The sequence below is a fragment of the Hippocampus bargibanti genome, linkage group LG22 (genome assembly GCF_051943395.1).
Source record: "Hippocampus bargibanti isolate YZ-2025 linkage group LG22, ASM5194339v1, whole genome shotgun sequence".
In the NCBI taxonomy this organism is placed as follows: domain Eukaryota; kingdom Metazoa; phylum Chordata; class Actinopteri; order Syngnathiformes; family Syngnathidae; genus Hippocampus; species Hippocampus bargibanti.
This window is the reverse complement of record NC_142755.1, coordinates 1,319,191-1,343,132: the sequence shown is the minus strand read 5'-3', so window position 1 is coordinate 1,343,132 and position 23,942 is coordinate 1,319,191. Positions and strand designations below refer to the sequence as shown.

At 40.8% G+C, this 23,942-nt stretch overlaps 5 protein-coding genes across 10 annotated transcripts; 3 read left to right on the top strand and 2 right to left on the bottom strand.

The window, feature by feature from the left end:
* Positions 1–2,454: 2,454 nt before the first annotated feature.
* Positions 2,455–5,479, bottom strand: LOC148881532 (protein BTG3-like). Of its 2 annotated transcripts, XM_088989009.1 has the most exons (4): positions 4,919–5,479; positions 4,712–4,849; positions 3,289–3,463; positions 2,455–3,125 (listed from the first exon to the last, which is right to left on the bottom strand). In XM_088989009.1, exons 1-4 carry the CDS (start codon positions 5,086–5,088, stop codon positions 2,976–2,978), a joined length of 633 nt encoding a protein of 210 aa, XP_088845135.1. In that variant the 5' UTR covers positions 5,089–5,479; the 3' UTR covers positions 2,455–2,975. The 2 variants fall into 2 exon arrangements, with proteins under 2 accessions (XP_088845135.1, XP_088845134.1); XM_088989008.1 differs by having other exon boundaries at positions 4,712–5,479.
* Positions 5,480–5,679: 200 nt separating this feature from the next.
* On the bottom strand, positions 5,680–11,088 carry msrb3 (methionine sulfoxide reductase B3). 5 transcript variants are annotated; one of them, XM_088989307.1, is made up of 8 exons: positions 10,757–11,088; positions 9,857–9,965; positions 8,783–8,938; positions 7,669–7,777; positions 7,122–7,199; positions 6,867–6,895; positions 6,672–6,769; positions 5,680–6,272 (listed from the first exon to the last, which is right to left on the bottom strand). In XM_088989307.1, exons 1-8 carry the CDS (start codon positions 10,823–10,825, stop codon positions 6,096–6,098), a joined length of 825 nt encoding a protein of 274 aa, XP_088845433.1. In that variant the 5' UTR covers positions 10,826–11,088; the 3' UTR covers positions 5,680–6,095. The 5 variants fall into 5 exon arrangements, with proteins under 5 accessions (XP_088845433.1, XP_088845434.1, XP_088845435.1 ...); XM_088989308.1 differs by having other exon boundaries at positions 10,860–11,087; XM_088989309.1 differs by lacking the exon at positions 8,783–8,938 and having other exon boundaries at positions 10,757–11,085.
* Positions 11,089–11,352: 264 nt separating this feature from the next.
* Positions 11,353–13,425, top strand: tmbim4 (transmembrane BAX inhibitor motif containing 4). The gene is made up of 7 exons (XM_088988950.1): positions 11,353–11,523; positions 11,830–11,938; positions 12,188–12,293; positions 12,362–12,395; positions 12,533–12,650; positions 12,726–12,771; positions 12,926–13,425. Exons 1-7 carry the CDS (start codon positions 11,433–11,435, stop codon positions 13,130–13,132), a joined length of 711 nt encoding a protein of 236 aa, XP_088845076.1. The 5' UTR covers positions 11,353–11,432; the 3' UTR covers positions 13,133–13,425.
* A 755-nt stretch (positions 13,426–14,180) lies between these two features.
* lemd3 (LEM domain containing 3) lies at positions 14,181–19,934 on the top strand. Its single transcript, XM_088988633.1, has 13 exons — positions 14,181–15,388; positions 16,810–16,850; positions 16,946–17,006; positions 17,593–17,666; positions 17,764–17,843; positions 17,907–18,052; positions 18,134–18,235; positions 18,314–18,416; positions 18,733–18,911; positions 19,003–19,084; positions 19,158–19,263; positions 19,349–19,427; positions 19,536–19,934. The coding sequence occupies exons 1-13, from the start codon at positions 14,203–14,205 to the stop codon at positions 19,667–19,669; spliced, it is 2,373 nt and encodes a 790-aa protein (XP_088844759.1). The 5' UTR covers positions 14,181–14,202; the 3' UTR covers positions 19,670–19,934.
* Positions 19,935–21,505: 1,571 nt separating this feature from the next.
* Positions 21,506–23,042, top strand: b2m (beta-2-microglobulin). Its single transcript, XM_088988660.1, has 3 exons — positions 21,506–21,694; positions 22,310–22,585; positions 22,695–23,042. The coding sequence occupies exons 1-3, from the start codon at positions 21,631–21,633 to the stop codon at positions 22,706–22,708; spliced, it is 354 nt and encodes a 117-aa protein (XP_088844786.1). The 5' UTR covers positions 21,506–21,630; the 3' UTR covers positions 22,709–23,042.
* Positions 23,043–23,942: the final 900 nt, after the last annotated feature.

The following is a 23,942-nucleotide window of genomic DNA, read 5'->3' as shown; positions in this document are numbered from 1 at the left end:
AATAAATAAAATACATAAAATCAAACTAAATACATAAAATCAACTAAATACATAAACAAAACTAAAATCAAACTAAGTAAATACATAGTGTTTTACATAAACAAACAAATAAATAAATAAAATGCAACTAAATAAATACATAAATAAAATCTTTGTTTTTGATCTCTTCAGCCAACCGCAATTTTTAAACTGCGTCTTTTAGCATTTAAAATTAAAACGAATGCGTGGAAACACACTAAACACGGGCCTGCAGACAGATCTGCAAACAAACTACGCAGTCATTCCAAGCCTTCCATCCTATAGTCCCAACTATTTTCCCCGGGAACACACTGAGTGTGTTACATTCCACAAAACACAGGATCCATGAAGATTAGGGACACTGGAATGTGGGTGGGAAAGAAAGCAATAAAAAACAAACCTGAGGAGGAAGCTTTGAGGATTTAGAGGCCTGTCCTGTCAGACAAGCGGAGATCTGCTCCAACAAGCCTGGGAAGTTTTTCAAGGACATGAAAATGGGGACGTGCCTTTTAAACAGTCCAGCTCTTGGCTCCATCAATTCATTCTTATGTCAAGGAGTAACTTATTGACATTTATTTATATCGGTATTACTATTTATTCCAGAATACTTTTTTAGCACAGAATATCCCATGCATTAAAAAATATAAATAAATAAAAAGAAATAGATAGATAAATACATACATAAATTAATATGTAAATAAATAATGAAAACAAATAAATTCATATAACTAAATAAATAGTATATAAATAAATAAATACATAAATAGAAAAAAGTATACTAAAACAAAGCAGTTTAGAAAAAAGTAGATAAAATAAAACCCAGCTCAAAAAAGTGTGGGAAACTAACCAAATTGATCAAATAAAATAAAAATGAATAAAAACTAGAATCAAAAATTGTTGTACTGATTCAAATCTGATCAAGACAAATTGACTTTTCACAGCAGGTGTGTTTTCTGTCACAAAGTCTCAGGCGCACTTCCTCTGGTTGAATCACTTTTAAGGAGGGCATGGGGGTGCAATGTAGATAAAGTTGTGGAATCTGGCCACAGAGGTCAAAGGTCACAATGCAACGTTGACGCGAGTCTCAGAAGGACTTTGCCAATGTCCCTTTACCAAAAGACCAGATTTTGGACATTAATATTGATTTTTTTAAACATTTACAAACAAACAAAACTGCCTGGAAATTATTATTTTCATCAACAATGACATATCAGGCCTATTTTAAAGCTAGTCTGACTCTCTGGAAAGGAAACAGCTCTCTCTGCTGGTCACCAAACGCGGGTCTTTGTTTTGACCTTTTACCTTCACATAAATTGGAAGTTTTTGTTTTAAATTTATTTTAGTTAACTAGAAATGCCAAATCGGAACCTTTCGCAGCGCACCTTTCCTGAGGCGTTCTTTCTACGACAACAGAAACTGAGATCCCGGTCACGTCAACATAGTCCGTTTAGGTGCCTGTTTTGTTCACATATTCCAGGCCCGTCTGAGCGGGCGGATGTTTAAATTTTCCCTAATCCGCATTTAAAGTGTGCAGGCCATTGGGGGGGACATCAACCTCATCCCCCCCCCTCCCATCTAACCCCCACCTCCACTCCAACACATGCAGACCCCTCCGTGATGCTATTAATAGACCAGTGAAGGCCCTCAATGACTTCATCCATCTTGAAGAAACTCAGTGATTTTATTTTAATTTGCACATCATTTTGGGCTCCGCCTGTAGCCTGATAGCTTAGCACTTGAGGCTAACAAACATAGTTGACATTTCCCCTACATTCTCGTTATTTGTACATTGAAAGTTATGTAGGTTTTATCGTTGGGAGTTATTTTGAGTACTTTTCATGCTTTTTTTGTGTATTTCGAATTTTGTGAAGCACTTTGTGGGTTTTACCTTTGAAAAGTGCTATATAAATAAATCTTACTTATTTCCACACTCAAAGTGAGGAAATAAGACAAAAATATTAAGTTTTGGACACAAGAAAACCTTTCTTTTTTTTACGATAGAGTTTGTTTTTGAGCAACAATAGCCCATGCAACAAAACTAAATTCCATTGCATCGTTTGTAAAACACATCTTATATATTTTGTGGAAAAGAGGCCCCCTCCTGAATGATTTACATGTTTTGATTTCTCCACAGAAAACAAGGCAAATTTCTCCAATCTGGAATGAGCAATTCAGCCTATTTCCTCAAAGCACTTGGAATCAACGGTATCTGTAAACCGCCCAAAAAAAGGTAAAAAAAAAGTCCTCTGCATGCTTTTCCTCGACGGCCAAGTGTTTTTTTTCAAAAGGAGAAACATTTCCAACAAGGACCGAAACATTCCTGCCATGCTTTGCGTCAAACACGGGCTCGGTGTGTCATAAATCAACATTCGGCGAAGAGATCTTAAAAAGCTTCTCACACTTTGTTGTTCACAAGAATCTGGGGATTTGACGTCTGAAAGTCATAACCTTGCGCGAAATCATTTTTCTTTTATCATACATTTATATGAGTCATAACGGCCCCCTTTGGTGAACCGGGAGGGGGTTGTGGTTGTGGTTCTCGTAACTTGCCATGTGGCCAGCCGTGAAAATGAGTTTGACACCCCCCCTGCTCAAACTTTAGCGCTGGAAACATACTTAATGCAGTCAATTTCACACACGTGCTGTTCGTAGGCCTTTAAAAACTACATTTTGTCATTCAACCGGAATTTATATTTTCCCAATTTTAACACTTTGATGGATGGCAGTGACGACAGTGGACACCTTATCAGGTTACAGGTCAGAATGAAAAGCTTAAAACTTTTTTGGGGAAAAGAACATGCCTGTGACGGCCTTGTAAAAAGTCAATTCTGTTAAGGACGATTGTTTTATTGACTTTTGAAAATAATGTATGCTACGGCTACCACTACAGCTACCAATAATTATAACAATAATAACAATGATAATATCCAAAATGGACTTGACAATTTTTTTTCTTATCATGTCATTTTTATTTTTCTGACTGAAGCAGTCTGACAATGCCTGAAAATATGAAAGTGGGATTTTTCCTTAGTGCCGCGACAGACCAAGCGGGAGCGAGTAAGTTCAGGAAAGCCAGATGGATACCAGGCAGGAGCAAGAGGATTCAACTAAAAAACAAATACAAAAAATGAAAAATAATAAAAAAAAAATATGGTGAGTCAACAAATTAATTTACATTAATTTCCCAGTTTGTGTGAACCCCCACGTTTTTTTTATGCCGTGGCCATGTCTAAAATAAATAAATAAATAAAATCATGCATTCTGTAATACCTGTGTGAAGTTTCTCAGGGAAAAACAAGTGTTTGTTTCTTTGCCATCTGAGGAATAACACGAGTTAGAGTCGGACATCTCGCTATCCGGATTGTTTGACAGCTTCTTGGCTAAATATTCCTCATACATGGCAGCCACCGTCGCTACTGAAAAGGGAGGATTTTCCTCACCTATCCTACAAATGAACACATAAGAAATATTAGGATATTTCACTTCACTTCACTTCATCCCATGGCCTAGAAGGCCGTAGGGGTGCCATGATGGACGTCTGGGCAGTCAGAGATCTCCAGCGCTCTCGGTCTTCGTGGGTAGCGCGGTCGTTGTTTTTCCGGGCCTCGGCCGATCCGGCATGAGTGATCCTGACTGTTTGTACATCATGACATTTCAGTAGGCAATTAAACTTGGTGGTGCCTATCTCCTCTCCAAGCTCTTCACCAGGAGTTCCGGAGCCCCCCTGGTTACCCTTGTCTAGTTTAGCCTGCCGGTCGAAGCAGTTTGCCGTGGTGTGGCCGCAGAACCTCTGCTACTTGGAGCCATAGACAAGAGCTGGGTGATGGTGAGGACCAGTTAGGGATCAACCAGCTATAAAGCATCAGCAATACAGCTGCGACCGTATTAGGATATTTAGCATGACAAAATTACATATTTTGCAATTTTCCCCCTTTTTTTGTCATATGGAACCCTAAGGTGGTGTGAAACGGAAAAAAAAACTTTGCGTTCCCTGCAAAGATATCAATTTTTATTTATTATTTATTGCAAGAGAAGCATTTCTTGTTGTTTGTGTACTTCCGGGTATGTGAAAACGACAAAACGTTAAACCCCATTTGGCGAGTCAAATTTATTATTTTTTTTAAATTGGCTAAAACTACAAAGACGTAAAATATGTTCTTGATCTTAAGGACGGGCTTCCAAATAATAATAATAATAATACATTTTATTTCAAGCGCCTTTCAACGCTCTCAAGGACACTTTACAGTCACAGACAAGCATTGATACAATAATAAATAAAATACAATTCTAAATAGAAATCAATAAATAAAATACAATTATAAATAGAAACAAGAGAAAGAGCTACGCAGAAAAATGCAATTTTAAATAGGTGGGATAAGTGAAAAGACACCCGTAGCGTATTGTTGTATCTCACAACAGAGTTTAAGGCTGCTTACCAGGAAGTGCAGAAAAGGGCATTAAAAAAACGTAACTTTCAGCCTTTAAAAAACAAGACAGAAATTCAAGAAAACTCCTTCTAGTAGCAATAATTTTCTTGTTTATTTTAATACATAATAAATATTTTTTTAAAAACGATAGACACCTGCAATTACTGTTAGCTTTTGGAGTACTTTTTTTGTACTTTCAAAATATGACCAAGAGATGGCAGTGCAGACAATGATTTGTAGCTTGTCCAACAGAAAGCCACACTCACCTGCAAAAAGCCTCTCCGGGGTTTATCCACAGTGTGAAATCTAGGGGCAGTCGCAGGTCACAGAACCTCAGTCCACTCTCATGACAGGCCCGAAGGAGATCTGGGTCACATCTATTGTACCGATTTACCCGTATGCACCTACAGGAGACGTGAACCTTAAGTTGATGATTTGGATTGATTTCATGGGCTGTTATTGCAGCGCCGTACCTGTACGCTTCCCCCTTACTGGGGTTTTCTGGATACCAGTGACCTTCAAATTTCTTCCGCAAGGCCAAACTCAGTCTCTGGATGAAGAGTTCAATTTTTTGGCATTCCACCTCTTTCGAAACAAGCGACTTCATTAATGGAAACACAGCATCTGTTATTTCTTGCTCCATATTTCAAAATGGCTCCAACGATGTGGGAGTTGAAAGAATGCATCCATTTTGTCGTTTTTTGTTTTTTTTTTACCCACACCACCCTGTACCAAATTCTAAAAACTAGAAATGTGACCATCTAGAACTATGTGGGAGAGTTACAAGTGAAAAGTTGACCTTTATGATGCCAGGAATACATCATAAAAAGCAACTATCAAGATGAAAGTTCGGTCTGAACCTTTAGTCTAAAACTTAATGTGCTGTCCTACCAAAGGTTATGTAAATGTACTTCTCTCAGAACCGCATTTTGGCCACTCTTTTACTGTTACATATAGTTGTCTTCTGTGTGTCCCTGTTAACTCAACAAAAGAACTGCATCCTTGGCTCAGGTACATATACAGTAGCATGTCCTTTTGACCTTTGACCTGTCACCTAATGATGCTAGTTTTTATTTAACAAGGCATTCATGAACCTTGTAATTTCTCTATCAATATGTGTTCATAGCTGTTGTCAATTTTGGTTTACAATAAGCATCTATTTCAGAATAGCCTCAAAACTCACACAAATGAAAGTTACTGAATTAAAAAAAAATGAAAAAGGAGATCAGCCATTTTATTTTGCACTTTTATTCATCAATTGAAGCAGCACTTCAAGCTGTGCCCAAAAAAATAACATATTCCATTCTGAATAAAATACAAAATAGTTTCCACATCAAACACAATCCAATCTGCCTCTGCCTGAGAACCTTAACGGTGCCTTAGAAGCGTCAAATATCATCAAAGGTACACGCAAAATAGACTCTAATATATTCAAAATAAACAAGTGTTTATTTCTATGAAAGAGGACATCATCCACCGGTGAGTAGATTTCCTATTGGTGAACATGAGTGTCATAGTTTTGGTCAGTCTTATTTGAATGTGAAAAGATGTAGCACACTTTGCTTTTACCAATATAGCTCAAAATTTAACTATTGTAAGTTGATGCAACCATGAGTCAAACACACACGAGAAAGGCGCTTTTTACGGTTCTTATAGCTCCGTCCTTTCCTCAGTTATGTAGGGGTCTGCAGTGGCCCCTTTGGAGGCGGAGCCAGAAGCCTCACTCGCATCTTTAGCCTGGAAAGCCAGCGAGGCCGAGTTGATGCAGTAGCGTTTTCCGGTGGGCTTTGGACCGTCATCAAACATGTGTCCAAGATGGGCTCCGCACTGTGTTAGCATGACGCCAAAAGCCAGAGAATAAAAAATCGGTTTTAAGACCAGTATTAAAAATGGCACCAAATGTAAAATGTTAACTTTGTAACCTAAGACGGGCAAATAGAATGAAAGTAGCTGGGGCCCCAACATTGAACCTTGTGGAACACCATAGGACAATGGTGCAATGCGGGACTCAATGCAACCCAGTCAAATCTGTTGTTACGTAGCACTATTAAAATGGCTGATTAAAAATAACCCAAATAACAATCCTAGGTTATTTAAACCAATTAGTCGGCAATTATTTTGAAATATGGATTTGAAATAAATCCCAAAAATATCCCAGCAATCGCATCAATATACTAACATAGTCGCAAAAAATATTGCCGATTTTATATCGTGTTGTTAGCGTACCTGGCCACATGTGGTCTCAACTCTGTGCATCCCATAGGAGAAATCATCCGACACAGCGATGGACTCCTGTTTCAAAAGGTCGAAAAAGGAAGGCCAACCTGCACGTGTGATAAATTGAGTAAGTCATTTCGCGGCCCTCCACGTGTGCATTTATGATCGCAGGGCTATTGAGGCATCTATTCAGGTTACTCTTACCTGATCCCGAGTCAAATTTGGTTTTTGAACTGAAAAAAATATATATAAACATCTTTATTAGTGATAAAAACAGCTACTGTGTTCTAGCTTGAGCTAACCTACACAGAGGAAAATCTCAATTCCATTTTTTTGCGTGAAAAAGACTTCTAGGCTAAAAATCAAAAATAAATAAAACAATACAGAGAAAGTAAAAAGACCATAAATATGACATATTATGCATCAACATTAAGTCGCGTGCAAAAAAAAACATCTTACCTGAACAATGGTTCCCCGCATACTACACACATGTAGGTTCCCTCTTCCTTATGGTACGTAAACTCTCCAGTGAAGGCACTGTGGAATTGGAAAGAAAGAGGCTCAAGTGAAAAAAATACAGTAATTCCTGTTTCTTGGGGAAATGGGGACTAGCACCACCCGCGATATGTGAAAAACATGCAAAGTAGGGACTTGATTGATCAAACAGTAAATACCCATGTGGGGCTAGCGCGTGCTAATGCACACACACCCCACACACTAAATGGAAAGCCAGATAAATACAGATACTTTTTTTAAAAATACATTTACAGTATACGGCATGTTTAATATTTTAGTCAAATATAAATGTGATCCATTTTGGTAATTTGGAACAAAGAAAAAAAATGTTGGATGTCATTTGTTGTTGTTTGAGGGCTAGCTTGTTCAATATGCTAACAAAATAGTTCCATGCACACATTGTAAACTGAGGAACAAATAATGCTAAAAGAGGTTACTGGTGGAACAAAGGACACCCTATTTTTTGTGGGGAGTTTTTCAAGGGCCACACCTCTCTGTTCCACGTTCCTGGGTCACATGATACTGCTTGGGCGTGAGACGTTTCTTCATCTCCTCCTGAGAGAAGGTCACCGGCCATGTTTTCTTAGTTCGAGCAGCTCCTACGGGAAAGATTGATGATATTAAACGTGGTCGCAATTAGAATTAAAGCAGCAAGATTATTCTTAAGGAAGGACAGGAAGGATTTTTCTTCTTCTCTGGATTATTTTCCAAAACTTTATTTTCATCTTCATCCTTTAAAAAAAATCCCTTGAAAATTAGGTGTATAAACTCGTCAAACAAAATCAAACTCATCTAGTGCGTGCAAGCTGCAAGGTAGCCAAGCAGTGAACCATTTGGTGTGTATTGTTAATGCCCAGATGCTACGCGTGTGACACAAAACAGCCATGAAACAAAAGCGTTAGCATACATCGTTGTTAATTTATAATGCAGTATGTTCCCACCCATCAGGTCAATTATCGACTCTATCTTGCAGTAATTGGATGTGTAGCATATGTGCTAACGATACTCTATCTGCACTGTGAGTAGTTTTACTTTCAATGTTCTTAATTTCTGTTTTCATGTCAGCGTTGAATAGAACGACGGTGCCGGAAGTTGAAAAATAACCTTATTTTTCTTCTTTGGCCCACAAAGCAGTTAAGCGAAACAACAGCGCCTCTTCTGGCTACAGCCTAGCAGCGCACTCCCATTTGGACTCCATTCTTTCAAGGTATCACAAGATGTTCAAATGCTAAACACTTTGTCGCTATTTTGATGTCCATTCTTGCGCTTCCATTTTGAGACTCAAACAGGAGTGAATGAAACACCAGCAAGTAAATCGGAGCAAGATGGAAGATTTGGGAATTCCATTGGGACCATTTTTGTTTCTGCTCGTAAAAATTGAGGTCCGACACTTTTAATCAGAAATATGTCATTGCGTCATGGTTGTTGCTTTGATGTAAATTAAGAAAACCAGTGAAAGCAGCGCTTCAGTGTGAACACAAAACACACAAGAACGAGAACTGTTAAAACATGCTAACACGCCAGCCAAAAGTTATGAAGGCCTTTGTTTTTTTGTTTTACAAGAGGCAAAGCACAGCAGGCACACAGCACCCAAGTCAGTGGACCTGAGGGAAGACTGCAGGACCTCAGAGTCACAGGCTGACTCTTGCTTATTAGATGGAGAAGATTGAAGCCCGACATGGCTGCTGAAGGAGAAGACACTCCAGTCACCACTAGAATCAAAACAACCTCCTCAGCGGGGCTTCGCAACAAGGCCTGAGCTGGATGAAGAGGAGCAGACACAAGGAAAGATAACACCATGTAAGAGGTCACGTAGCGGGGGTGGGTTGTTTGGGATTCTTGGGTCATGCGACACATGGAAAGCAAATGGTTACGACTCGGGACTGACACCTAGAAAGGAAGTGCAATGTGAGCGGATGATGCCTTGATGCCCGAGATTTCATCGAAGTAACATGGGTGTCAAGATGACAAATCAGATGTGTTTAGGTCATGAACCAACCCTGTGCCGACTTCTTTTCTGACTACAAAGCAATCATTTTGTTCAGCTCTGGCACAAAATGGCAGCAGACGAACATTACAAGCCAACAAGAACCACGAGAGCGATACCAAGCTAAAAATACAAGACGGCTGAAGCATGAAAGTCATTGAATCGAGTGATTGACTGCCACGTTAGCTTCCCATGCTAGCTGCTAACTTGCGCAAGTTAGCTGCTATATTTGTTGCTGTGTTTGAAAAGTTTTAATGTCTTCATATTAAAGTCTGTATTTGTGCATGAAACGCGACGTCAACATTTCCTTACAGTAAATAAAGTTTTGGTGATGGGAAAATGAAGCTTCATGAAGCACTTGTGATATTTTTTGACTACTCCAGATGGTGGTCTTGGTTTAAATATGAAGGTTTGTGCAAAGAAAATGTCTTAAAAATCCACTGCATCTTTAGACCAAGACTGCCATCTAGAGGTGTCAAAAAGTGCTTCGTGAAGCTTCATTTGCTCATCACTAGTGACAGTTGAAGGTCCAATAACTATTTTTTTCCATGGATGGGAAATTTCATATGGGCGGTAGATTCGGACGAATATAAATTTGTGAGTGGGTGGAAAATGATTGGTAAAAAGACGAGGAAAGAGAAATCGGACCAGTTATCGTAATTTGACTAAAGCTCAAGAAAAAGCACTCTACCTAGCAGAATGGCGGACACTGCAGGGCGACAGACTGAGCCGCTGCCTTGCCCAGCGAGACGGGGCAAGGGCAGGAAAAGTCTGAGCAGGGCGGCCATGAGATAGTCACACTACAGAAAGACAGAAAGTAAACTATTAAATTATTTGTCCAAATATTGACACTACAATTTTTGGGGTGAGATTCTGACTTGAGAACACTAGCATGACGTGACAATCATGTTTCAAATAAATTTGATCTTTAGTGACAGTCAATCCGACTGATACAATTTTGTTATAAGTCACTCATAACACATGCATGGCTGTTCAGATTTTATTTATTTTTTAAGAAAAAAATGGAGATGCAAGCAACATAAATTATGCATAGGGGATTTCCAAACAGAGGTGTGGACGACATGATTATTAATAGTTCAGTAGACATGAATTGAAGGCAGAGGTGTAGCATCACACATTTTTTTATTGTGAAGATTTTTTTCCCTGAAAAAAAATCCGCGATGCATCAAAACCGCGATAGTCCAACCGCGAAGTAGCAAGGGATGACTATACATATAATGAGTGATGTAATACGCTCTTTTTTCCTATGAAGTACGACTATTTAAATTGTATTAATGTCAGCCTGTGTATGAATATGTATTTAACGTTCATATGTAAAATGAGCGTTAGGTCACGGGTAACACTAAACTGTTCTTTGAGTCGAGTGGTCCAATTACACAAATGGAGTCCGCGACAGTGCGCCATGTTAAAACGCAGAGACATTTTGCGTGTATCAGTTCAACTCCTCTCGTCGCCCCATCATCCACCACTTCAATAACAAATTAACTCCTGGCAAACATGCCATTTTATGTTGTTTTGGTGACAAAAGCAATCGCTCGTTTCTGTGTTTACGACATTGTTATTGACGTACCTGCAACCTCGTTTGCAGCCTGAAATGCAAGTCATCGTTTCGCAAAGCTGCGTTTGTCAACAATTGCATTCGTAAACATCAGCTACAAAATAAGGAGACATACCGGTGGGGAGCAAGAGCAGGAACGCGACGTAAAGAAAAAAAGTGGTGACGAACACTAAGTGACAGACTGCGGGTGGCTGTCTGAAACATGAACCGCGGATTGGACATCCACAAGCGGACAAGCTTGGCAACACGTCCCGCGACACACACCAGCTATGCAACAGTGGAGCTACGATTGCAGGACGTGTCCATTTATGGTCCAGAGACGTCCGTCTTTGTCCAGAAACTTTATTTACAATCGAGTCTGTATGCAAAATACGTGTCAAAGGTATTAAAATGTGCAGTACATCGAGATTTGACTTTGCTTTATATCTCTATGGAATCGTTATTTGTCTATTTACCACCCTATTGGGGTGAACAATAATGTACATTTAAATTTAATATGCATACGTAAGAATGAAAAGTATGTGAAAAGTATCAGTCCAGCTGACGTATACATTTTCAATAAAGTTTTCACGAAAAAAAATATTTGCAGTGTTCTATGACGTCATCACTCCGCGTCCTTCCACACCCGTCTTCGGTTGATAATCAGCTGTTTTCTGGACAAACGACGACACAACGAGCGTTTTCAACGATGAGCAGTGAAAAATACCCAAGGTCTTCGATTGAAGATGACTTTAATTATGGCACAAATGTTGCTACAGCCAGCGTCCAGATACGAATGGGTAGGTAAAGTAGCATTTATTTTGACGTATCACGAAAAGATAACTGCGAGCTAGCAAAGGCGTATGCAGCATTTCTCGCTTTTGTTGATACTAATCCCATGACTGTATTGATGTAAAACAAGACAAATGTTGTTGTGGTTCTCTTGCATGTATACTCCATGTAAATATGCTTATTTTCACTTCAATGGCTGTCTTAGATTTGCTGGCGCAGTCTTGCTATTCTGGTTTTGTGGGTGGAACTTTAATTGCACGTTGGAAACAAAATGTGAAAACGTGTTTTTCCTTATTGTAACTCTTTTCTTCCAGATTTTCTGCGGAAGGTGTACACCCTCCTGAGCTTGCAGATCATTTTAACGACGGGAACGTCTGCCCTATTTATGTTCTGTCAACCCATCAAGGACTTGGTTCATGCCAGGTGAGGACAACAAGGTAGTTGGGTTTGAATGTACGTATATGCCTAAACAAATTGTGTGCACACCAATCATTGAGTTACTATATGGAAAGTTAGCGACAAATGTCCTAAAAATAAGGATGGAACTTTGAGAAGTCATAACAAATGAAAGGATGACCATAGATGTTGTCTGGATCAGCTTTATTTGTGGCTCTAGGACATTTTATCTTGTTTTTCTAATTTTTTTAAACTTTTACCAACTGTCTTTTGCAGCCCTGCCATTGTTTTGGGTTCCGCTCTGGGCTCTCTTGTCCTGCTTCTGGCCTTGGCCGTGTACAGACATAAGCATCCCGTCAACCTCTACCTGCTGCTTGTATTCGTAAGTGATTTTTACTGCTTCGTCGTTTGTCATCTGAGGGTTTTTCATGACTTTTGTGTCATTCGCAGACTCTGTGCGAGGCGATTTCGGTGGCCACTGCTTGTAAGTAGAAATGAAGACAATTTTAATTTGATTTAATCAAACTGCGTGTGCCTCAATTTAGAAGCTTTAGATGCAAAGTGGTAGAGGAACAAAAATAAATAAATACTTGTGATAACAAAGCTGCGCTTCTTGAACAGTGACCTTCTATGAATACTCCACCGTGCTCCAAGCCTTGTTCCTGACCTGCGCCGTATTTGCCGGATTGACCGCCTACACCTTCCAGTCCAAGAGAGATTTCACCAAACTGGGAGCAGCGTAAGTTTGCTGAAAAGGGGACAAAATGTGCATGAAAGTTTACGGTTTACATTTACGATTTGCTCTGTATTGCAGCCTTTTTTCCGGCTTGTGGATCCTCTTGATTGCGAGCGTTATGAGAGTGAGTGGATCTATTTGACGTGGCATTTGGTCAATTGACTGTGTTATTGATTCTCTGGGAAAATGGAGGCTCTTCACAAAAAGAGGCTTACTTGATTTTATTTTTAGTTCCTTTAATTTTCTTGATACACGCTCACTATTGGTGTTCTTTGCAGGTGTTTTTCAACAGTGACAGCACAGAGCTCCTATTCGCCGGTGCCGGAGCGCTCATCTTTTGCGGTTTCATCATCTATGACACCCACCTGTTGATGAAGCAGCTCTCTCCCGAGGAGCATATTTTGGCCTCAATCAATCTCTACCTGGACATCATCAACCTCTTCCTTCATATTTTGCGTATCCTGGACTCGATGAAGAAGCATTAAAAAAAGCCAATGTCAGTTTTAAAGGTTTGAATTGGATTCATTCTCACCACAGATTGTGTTTGGATATATTATATATTGAAATGTATTGTCAAGGGATTTAAATACTGTTATCCTGTCATGTGTTGTAACGCATTGGGTGGAATGTCTTTATGGCGTGCCTGTTTTGAAATGTATTTAATTGCTCAAAATGTATTTTTAAAAATTGACTCTCTGTGTGCAATATTCAACATTTGATGCTTATGCAGGTTTGATCAGATTACATGTACACTGTTTGATACATGATGTGGGTTTAATGACGGCTCTTGTGTTCTGCTATTGTTGAAATCTAATTTCTCCCAGTGTGGGACTGATAAACAATGATCATTTATATATGTCAAACTAAACAAGCACTAATGTTGTCACCTTTCGTGTTACTCTACCTGCATGTCCAATTTCAGAACGCAAACAAAAAGGCATAATGATGCATTTGTTTTCAGAATTATTTGATGGAAATTTATTTCACAATTTAATCTTGTAAACATCGTGTTTTTCCCTTTGAAATTAATTTGTATTCATTCCGGAAATCAACGTCCTTACCTTTCCAAGATAGCGGCTGCGTTTGTCTTTTTGGTATCTCGCTTCTGTTTTAATAGTAATTATGTAACACATTTATTGCGCAGTGGGTGTGAATACAGAAACTTTAATTTGACAACGTGTGTGTTTTATTTCTAGTTTTTCAAACGCGTTAAATTCCGCCCGAGGCACGTAAACGTTAGTCACGTGTGCTCACGCAACCAATCCACATCTCATTTCTTCGCCAACAACCAATCAACGTCGCGTTTGTTCAGTAGTGTACATTTATATAATTTTGCATTTGTCGATTATCTTTAACCGTAGATGAATATTTACTTTGATTTATTAACTAACATTAACTCTTGCAAAAAAAATCAAAGAGAGTCGTATTAGTTCCATGTTTTGCGTGTTTTAACGTCTGCCGAAAGTTTTGGGCGTAATCCAATTAAAACACAGCAGCCTGTCACTTTGCGCTACGTCATTTCCGCCCCAAAGTCCTTTACCAGAGTTGGACCAAGATGGCGACAACGCAGTTAACGGACGAGCAGCTTTACTCCGAATTGAAACGCCTCGGTTTCACTCCGGGTCCGGTGACCGAAAGCACTCGGCCGGTGTATTTGAAGAAACTCAAAAAGCTTCGCGAAGAGCAGCTGCGAGGAGTCCGGACCGCTAATACCCGCAGCGGCGCGGCGGTCAACAGTGGCGGCGGCGTCAACACGGCGGGAGCCAGGCCAGCCAGCCACAACGTCACCCACCTGAGCTCCAGCAGGACACCGGGCCGGAAGTCGACCGTTCTCGGCTTCAGCTCGGACGAGTCCGACGCCGAAGCTCCATTGAGAAGAAGGGCTTTGATCCACAGCGACGGAGCGCCACGGAGGAGCCCCGCCGTGAAGATAAAGCTCGATAAAGAGAAAAGTCGACATGGAGCGGGGAGTCCACCGAACAGCAACAATTCGACGTCGCCTCCCGGGGGTAACCGACGACTCTCCTCGGGCTGGGGGCTCGGCGCTCGGTCGAATCTCGAAGCGGATGGAAGAATGGATGACGATGAATCCGAAGACGAGTTGGAAAGCGGCGAAGAGAAGTCCTCGCGATCTTTAAACGGCAGCAGAGCGTCACACCTCAACGCGAGCAAGCTAGCCGGGAATTACTCCGATTCCGACGAAGAGGAGGCGGAGGAGGGTTGGGGCCTCGGTGGGGACCGACGACCGGGTGGTCTGGAGCCCAGACGGGGCCACGCGAAGCCCACCGGCCCACCCGGGAGTCTCAACATGTTGAGCAGGCGCAAGGCGGGGGAAGACAGCGAAGACGCCAAGAGAACCTCAGAGAGGAAAAGCATCTACGTGTCCCTTTTGGATAACCACAGAGGAGAAACCGAGAAGAACCACGCCGATCGCTTCGGCGTCGGTCTCAGACCGCGATTTTCCAACTATGGCGGCCTTGCCAGCATCTACAGAGCCAACCACTCCAACCACAGCACCCCCAACCACTCGTACAGCCAGCCCCCGAAGGAGAAACACCCAGGCGCACCGGACGATGAGCTTTTCCAGCAATTCAAAAGGGACGAGGTGGCCACCTCGAGCAGTTTCAGTGCCCATTACCTGTCCATGTTTCTGCTCACGGCTGCTTGCCTCTTCTTCCTCGGACTGGGCCTCGTGTACCTCCGGATGTGGGGCACGGGGTCATCGGAGGTGGACGGAGTCAGTAAGTCTCGTCAAAATGTCATCTATGCACTACCACGTCTTGAAAGTGATTGAAAGCAAAGTAAAAACCGCATCAAATCAGGACAAGTCAAATGTCAATACATTTTCCAGTTTCTCAAGTCAACTTTTTAATTTATCTTTTGACCAAGTGTGACAAAACGGGGACGTTTCATGATGTAAATGGATTTGAAAGGCAACACCGTATTTTTTGTAATTTACTGGTATGAAAAATATACATGTTGGTAATTCAAATATAAGAATTTTATTTCAAGCGCCTTTCAAAGCTCTCAAGGAACCTATTACAGTTACAGACAAGGATCGGCTCGGAAGATGAAAGGAATGAAAGAAGTAGAAAAACAATACATAAGCTGCTGGAAAGGCAGCCCCTTTCGCGGCGCCAATTTGAAGTCAAAAGAACAAAAAATTTTAAAAGTACAATTATAAATGGAATACAATAAATAAAATACAATTTTATAGATAGAAACAAAATCAGCTGAAAGCTCTGTCCCCCACCGTGCTGAGACGGGCAGGGGGGCCACTCATATACCATATCCAAAAATTGATAACGATAATTACAAACAAATGTGACTTGCTTGATTAGCCGACAACCACAAATGTAGCGCTATTTTTTTGTGGGGGCAAAATTACCTAAATGACTTAAGTATCTGTGTCTGATATCGGCAGCTTCTTCAAGTACCCGATTTCTCAAAAAGTATGTTGCAAATTGTCTGAAATGGCTCTGGAAATTCCACTTGCCCCAGTCATTGCATTTAGCATGTTAGCATTCACTCGAGTAATCGCCGGTGCCTTTCGCTTGCTGCTACGTCTGCACAAATGCCACCAAACGGCTCTTGGCAAATCAAAAAAATGGCAGAAACACAGCTTGGGGGTGGGGTGCATTCGCATAAAAATGCAGCAGCAGTGCGGGGAGCTTTTATTATGGCTGACAGAGCGCGTCTGAGGTGGAGGGCGAGCAAAGTCACCATATCGTTGAATCGGGCTCAAGTTTTGGTGCAAAGCAGCACGACGTCATCCGACGTCGGCCATTGGCGACTTTAATTACGGCGTCTCTGAAAATTGACGACGGGTACTTTGCGAGTCATTTAGCCTTCGAGTCTCTCTTCGACATTTTGAATGGATTTCGACTTGCAACCATGTTTGACTTACGACCGTTTGGTCGGAGCGCAACTCGGTCGTAAGTCGGATGTTACCTGTACTTGCACATTGCGGTTGACGCGGCGTGCGTAGACACTGACTCACTTGATTCAACGACTGTCTCAAAATACGCTTCTTGTTGCAGAAGCGGCACATTTCCCCAAACCGCTTGAGCTTGTGTCTTCACTTCCAGGCGTATTTCTTTTCTCGATTTATGTATTCTTTCATTTATTTTTGACGGTATGCTTTGGATCTTCTCTCTTGCAGTCAAGCATCACCCCTTTGGCCGCGATTTCGACGCTATCCCCGTAAGCGCCCTTACACTATCCCGCCGTTTATTAAAACGTGTAGATAACACACAAGAAAATGAATATTTGTTTGTTGTTTCCATGTGATTTTGCAGGAGAGGAACCTCATCCTGAAGCTGCTGCTCAGTCTTCACGACCACCTGGCCCACGTTGCTGGTTGGTATCGTCGTTTAACTTTAAAACGTTGATTTCGTCGAAGGGGAGTGGCTTTCAAATTCCAACCAATTAGCACTATGTGACCATGGTGGCGTCCCACGGGGGTCCGTACTGTGACCACTGCCATTCGAGACTAACTGCTTCCTTTTGGTAGATTCTGAGTCATTCACTGCCATTCCCGAATTTATTTGACAATTGAAAATATGAGGTAGCGCGACATTCTCAAATTTCATTTATTAGCGCCTTTCAAAACTCTCAAGGTCACTTTACAGTTACTGGATAACTTTTTTTGTGGGTGAGCAGCGGCAGCCACACGCGCGAGCGTTCACTCAACCCGGAAGTAATTCAAATAGAGTCAAAGCTAGTTAGCTAGCTAATAGATAGCCAGCTAAATAGCTAATAGCTCGCAAGCCAGATCGGCAAAAATAAGATGATTATTACACTATTATTCTAAAGCGACCTTGAGAGTTTTGAAAGCGGCTTATAAATGAAATGTATTATTATTATTAATAGCCAAAATTAGCTTAAATGCTACACATACTGAGATTTCAGTGGGTGTGAAAGCCTCTTTTTTTCTTCTCTGCAGGCCAACACGACTGTGGAGATGCGCAATATCCAAACCGAAGTCTCTCGATCGACGAGGCTACGGCGTATTTGACGGTAGGCTCCTGTTCCAATCTAACCGGAATTCTGATTATTATGATGAATTTGTTTTGGTGGCCCGTCATGACCTTCATGCAATCTGTCACGTCTCCAGGCTCAAAATGAGAAATTCGAAGACTTGATGTTCATGTCGCTCGAATTGATCATCCAGACAGGCCAGGACGTCGGGATCAGGTAAGGCAAACCTGCCGCCATTTTCTCCCTGGCGTTGGTTTAATTGTCACGCCTTTTTTGTAGGCTGACCGGGAAATTAGCCGACGAGCCCATGATGGACGCGTCGGAGGTCGCTCTGCTGGAGTCCACCCACCCCAGGATGACCTTCACGTGTCGCTTCCGCCGGGCTTTCCTCACCGTCATCAGCAGAGTTTTCCTCTTGGCAGCCGGTAAGGACGCTCGGCCGTTTTATTTAATTTTTATAGTTTGGGACGTTCATGTGATGGATAATTTCCCCCCCCCCGGCGCAGCGATTGGCGGCGTGTGGGGTCTGATCTGCTACGTCAAGTATCGCTGGAGGACGCAAGAAGAGGAAACGAGACAAATGTATCACATGGTGGAGAGGATCATCGGTAAGGAGGCTAACTTTGAAGAAAATGAGCACACGTTTATGATTTTCATTCTACTTTTTTCCTCCCTTTTTTGCTCAGATGTCCTAAGAAGCCATAACGACGCCTGTCAGGAGAACCAAGATCTGCAGCCCTACATGCCCATCCCGCACGTCCGAGACTCGCTGGTTCAGCCTCAGGAACGGTCAGTGATCACCTCGTATACCTTCGGCGGCCATTTTGAAAGTCATAAGCGCTGTTGTTTTGAACAAAAAGTGCCAAAAGGGAGTCATTTGTTAGCTTCTATTAATAAATACATACAGAAATAAATAAATACATACATGAATAAATACAAATAAATACAAAAATAAATACAGCCATACATAAATAAAGAAATACAAAAATAAGTAAGTAAATACATAAATGCATAAATTTATAAATGCATAAATCTATAAATGCATAAATAAATACATAAATACACGAATAAATCCACAAATAAAATGCATTTGTTGGCATCGCAGGAAGAAAATGCAGGCCATCTGGGAGCGCGCCGTCAAATTTCTATCTGCCAACGAATCCCGCATTCGAACGGAGAGCCAGCAAATCGGGGGATCCGACTTCCTGGTCTGGCGGTGGATCCAGCCGTCGCTCACTTGCGACAAGAGCTCCTCCGTCCCTTCCAAAGTTTGGCAGGGCAAAGGTACTGCACCCCCCACCACCACCACCTCGAAAAGGAAAGCAAAAATGGCCGCCGTGCCTCCTTTGCATTTGTCTCATTTTGGAATCCTCAGCGTTCCCTCTGGACCGCCGGAATTCTCCGCCAAATAGCCTGACGCCGTGTCTGAAGATCAGGAACATGTTTGACCCCGTCATGTGAGTGCCTTGCTTGTTTTTTTTATTGGCAAACTACCCCTCCCCTTTTGCTAATAAATGATTTGTTTTGAAGGGAGGTCGGGGAGAACTGGGATCTGGCCATCCAAGAGGCCATCTTGGAAAAGTGCAGCGACAACAACGGCATCGTCCACATCACCGTGGACAAAAACTCTCGAGAGGTATTCGCACCTGACGCCCCCTGACCTCTCACTTGACCCCTGGTGATCTCATCACCACCCCTTTTGCGGCCATTTTTGCCAACAGGGCTGCGTTTACGTGAAATGCCTCTCGGCCGAGCACTCGGGAAAAGCCTTCAAGGCACTGCATGGCTCTTGGTTTGACGGTAGGTGACCAATTCGGAACCCCCCCCCCAAAAAAAAAACATCAATCTAAAAAACATAATAATATAAAAAAAACATATTTGGCGTGTGTTTATATTTTGCGGCGACAGGCAAGCTAGTGACAGTGAAATACTTGCGTTTGGACCGCTACCACCAGCGCTTCCCGCAGGCCCAGGCTTGCGTCTCGCCACTGAAGGCCTCCAGCCTCCACGCCAACGCGCACAACTCCTCAGGCTTTTCATGAGAGCAACATTCGATCCGCCATCTTGCTCATTTCTTTTTTCTATCTTCCTTATTTTCCAAGAGGCTATCCCACTTTTTCCACCGCGTCGTTTTCCCCCCCACGATGATTTCCTCTCGTTCTTTTCCGTCGAACCGCGTCGTCGACGCGAGGGAGGGCATAAAAGAGGACATCCTGTAAATAAACACAACGGGAATGAAGGCGCGCGCTTCATAAAATCATTTGAATTGCATTAAGAAGTAAACTACAAGCCCCGCCCTCTTTCGCACCGAGATATATATATATATATATATATATATATATATATATATATATATATATATATATATATATATATATATATATATATATATATATATATATATATATATATATATATAGTTTTAATTCTCATCCAATTTAACTCGCAGTGCTCCCGAATGAGGGAGTGTCGTCTTGTACATTTGCCCCAAAGCTATTTTTTTGTAATCCTAATATTATGTCCTCATTTTTTTGTATTGTTTACCTCTGTCAAGTCTGGCTCTTTTTTGCTTATAAATAAAGTTTTTTTTTTTTTTTTTTTAAACACGTCCATCCTCTCCCATTCCCCCTTTTTCAAATGAAACGATGTCAGCGTGACCTTTGGAGCATTCTCAATGTATTGATAGTTTGTCATTTGTAATATTTTGATGAAGAGACCTCCCTTTTTTTTTGGTAGCGCCTCTTATCAACACGACCTAATTGATGTTTGTAAATCGAAAGTCGCATCCAGTATTTTGCATTGTACCAATGGTACGCTGTTCACCAACCTGCTACAAAATACAGTTTGCAGCAGAAATCCCGACCGTGCCTTAAATGTGTGCTGTTGTTTTCTTTTATTTTTCTGTTTTTTTATTTTATTTTATTTAGATGGGCCCTGCATCACCGTGGAGGTATGAAAATGTTGAAACCGGTTTAAAGAGGTGAGGAAAGTTGTTTTGATATTTTGCTATTTTTTTAAGCAGTTATCTCTCATTTCTTCAACCAAAATGCTCCTCTATTTATTATTTTTCAAAATCAGCCAAGGTCATGTACTATTTAAAATTGTGTCATAGCTTCCCTCTCTCCCCATTAAGGATTGACCTTACGTCCGCCGCCAGACAATTTTCAGGATGTATATCACAAAATAAAGAACACTTTCAGTAATAAGGTCATTGTTTTAGCACATTTTTTCAAATACTGTATGGTATTTTTTGATTTACTTTACCTACAAATACCCCCAAGTAAACATGCAATCCAATATTTTTCCTATATTACGATAAATGCATATTTGAAAACTGTCATACTTTAAAAATGATAGATACATAAAATCGCTTTGTGACCAATAGAGGGCGCTGCTGTCCGCAAAACGATTCAATTCCCAATATTGAAGCATTGTATTCTATGGGAATGCCTAAAATGCATATGATACTTAAACTATTACGCCTTAATCTATTTTAAAAATCCGTCCGATTTTTTATGCACCTTATCAGGTGTCTGGCCATTTAAATTTGGCCCACGTACGGAATGTAATTTACAACTTTCTGTGACGTCATATAAAAGCGTCAATGCACAGAGCTTCAGAACTGCGCACAAGATATCCCAACCTGAGCCGTATTTATTTTCCCACAAGCATGAAATGTTTTTTTTTTTTTTGTTTCCTAAAATATCGCTTATAGTGGAATGTGGGTAAAAGATCCAAAATATTACAGTTTGTGTAAAAAAATGTTTTTTTTAAAAGACAAAAGCACCCACACCGGAAGTGCGTGTGGTGACGCCTGACTTGCTAACCGGAAATAAATGACAATGAGTGAAATGATTGGCTGGGAACCCGGGATGGGTGGGCTCAAATTTGATATATCAAGAACTGCTTACAGTCCCTTTTACTTTCGATTTCCATGAAGATCTATTCCACGACATTTGTCATCGTTTAATCCGATGAATCTACGTCCACGTTGTTCTCCAATATGCAATATTTAGCAATCTGTGCTATTTTGTCTGCTGTTTACTGGAAAGTGGACACCAAGTTGCGTAAGTGTCAGATTCAACGTGATTTGAAGTGTTGTTGTTGTTTTAGACCGAACAGTCCAAAAACAAAATGCTCCGAGTTGTGTAAAAAGGCTAATTTTGCAGTTATGAATGTCATTTAAAACAAAACGTGAAATGGGTTAAGTTTTGATTTCATGCAAATTCAGACCGGAAGTGGCTCATCGCAGGTGTCATACAGTACAAACTAATCTATATTTTACTCAAATACGCATGAATGTATTTTTCAGGAAACGTTTTACTTTTAAACGTTACTCTTTTTTTTTTTTTTTTTTTTTTTACTTCTTCCTTTAAACAGGCTCACGAAAAAGGTAACTGAAAAGCCATACACATCAGCAATGAATATAGTACTTTTGCTACATCTGCAAAGCAGTCACTGTTTACAGTGCATATTAAAGCACTGGTCAGACCTTTAGCAATGTTTCCCCCCTCCGCGAGGGGGCAGCAAATACCCTTTTGTCCATGTTAGGGCTATCTATCTAGCTAGCTATTTGCTATCTATTAGCTATCTATCTGACTGGCTGGCTATCTCACTGGCTAGCTATTAGCTAGCTAGCTTTCTATCTGATTCTGAAGTGAATGTGTTCGTCTCTGATCTAGAATCGCCAATGGTGCAAGTATACAGCCACCTGCCGGCAGCGTTTGGCGAGCCGAACACGTTGATCTGCCGTGCGAGTCAGTTCCACCCTCCTGACATCACCATCCAGTTGCTCAAGAACGGACAGGAAATGGTCGATGCCGTCGAGACTGACTTGAGCTTCGGAAAGAATTGGCATTTTGAGCTAACCAAGTATGTTTCTTTCACACCCATGAGGGGTGACAAATACATTTGCCGGGTCACTCATTCGTCGGATCCTGCCAAGAATATTGGATGGGGTGAGTTCAATTGATCAGCTGGGGAATTGTATTTTTTCTTTTTTTCATTGAAATCGCTAAAGGCGAATTCACTTGTCATTCTGGTGAACATTTTATCTTTTTCTTACAGATCCCAATATGTGAGCAGAGGCAAGTGATTTCATTCTGTCACGAGCCAGGCAAAATCGTTCATTAGACACCATGACACATCTTGTGCTACAAGCATTTCACAGGACATTTTCAATCAATTTAATACACTAATAAATTAAATCGGATCACAAAAGTCTAAATCAGTCACATATGGGCCTTGTCGCTCCCAAGGAAATGATGACAAGAATTAATGTTGAATGTTCTGTTTGTTGTCCTGCATTTCATTTTCGGGAACAGTGAGGTTTGTACGGTATTATAATTTTTAATAATTCACTGGTTTGTATTTAATTTGTGATGAAAACATAAACAAGAACGAAATTTGAATCTACATATTGTTTTGTTTTTTTTGTCATCCGCAATAGTTAATCTAATAAAAACGATTAATCTATGTACCAGTAGAAAGTAACGGTTTTTTAAAAAAAATGTAAAGATTAAAAGCCATTACAAAAATATAATATGAAGGTTACTTAACGATCAAGTCCATTCATGCATTTGTCCAAAAGAGGGCAGCCAAACCACAAATGCTTCGACGTTTTTAAATCAAAATAAGCTTAAAAAAAGTAAGATACAACAAGAAACAGTCAAATAGTAAGTAAATTACATCTTTTATACACAAAACAATAACATTAAAATGTCTTATAAAGGGAACTATCCGTGATGGGAAAGCCTCCTGCGATTGCAGTTGCTGTCAAAAAGTTAGCGCGAGTCAGTTAAGTACGGCACCGGAAGTGGTGTGATTGGATTTCAAAATACGAGCAGGACAGGAATTTCGTGGTTATTGTGCCTTAATATTGCTTACTTAACAAATTGGTAAATGCGCCTTCCGTGTCCATTTTTTTGTGTACGCAGCAGTAGTTGTAAATTATATTTTTTAATCAAATGCAGGACTGTGCGATAGCGATATTTTGACACACGAATTGTTATGGTGGACAGAATCGGGCGTGAAAAAATATACCAACGAGAAGTGGAAAATAAATGAATAAATAAACAATAGGTGACATCAGCAACAACTGTTTCCGAGATGTTACTAACATGCTTGAAAAGAGAGACATATTTTCTATCCCATTAGGATATTTTAGAAGAAAGGAAAAGGAAACGATATGCAGTGCTTTAGTCAATCAACACAAAGCGTAAACGGGTAAAATTGAGCTCTTAACATAATGAGGGTTGCGTTGACAGGCAATCAACTCCACCCGGTGGTGCAACGTGACATCTGCTCACTACTCGC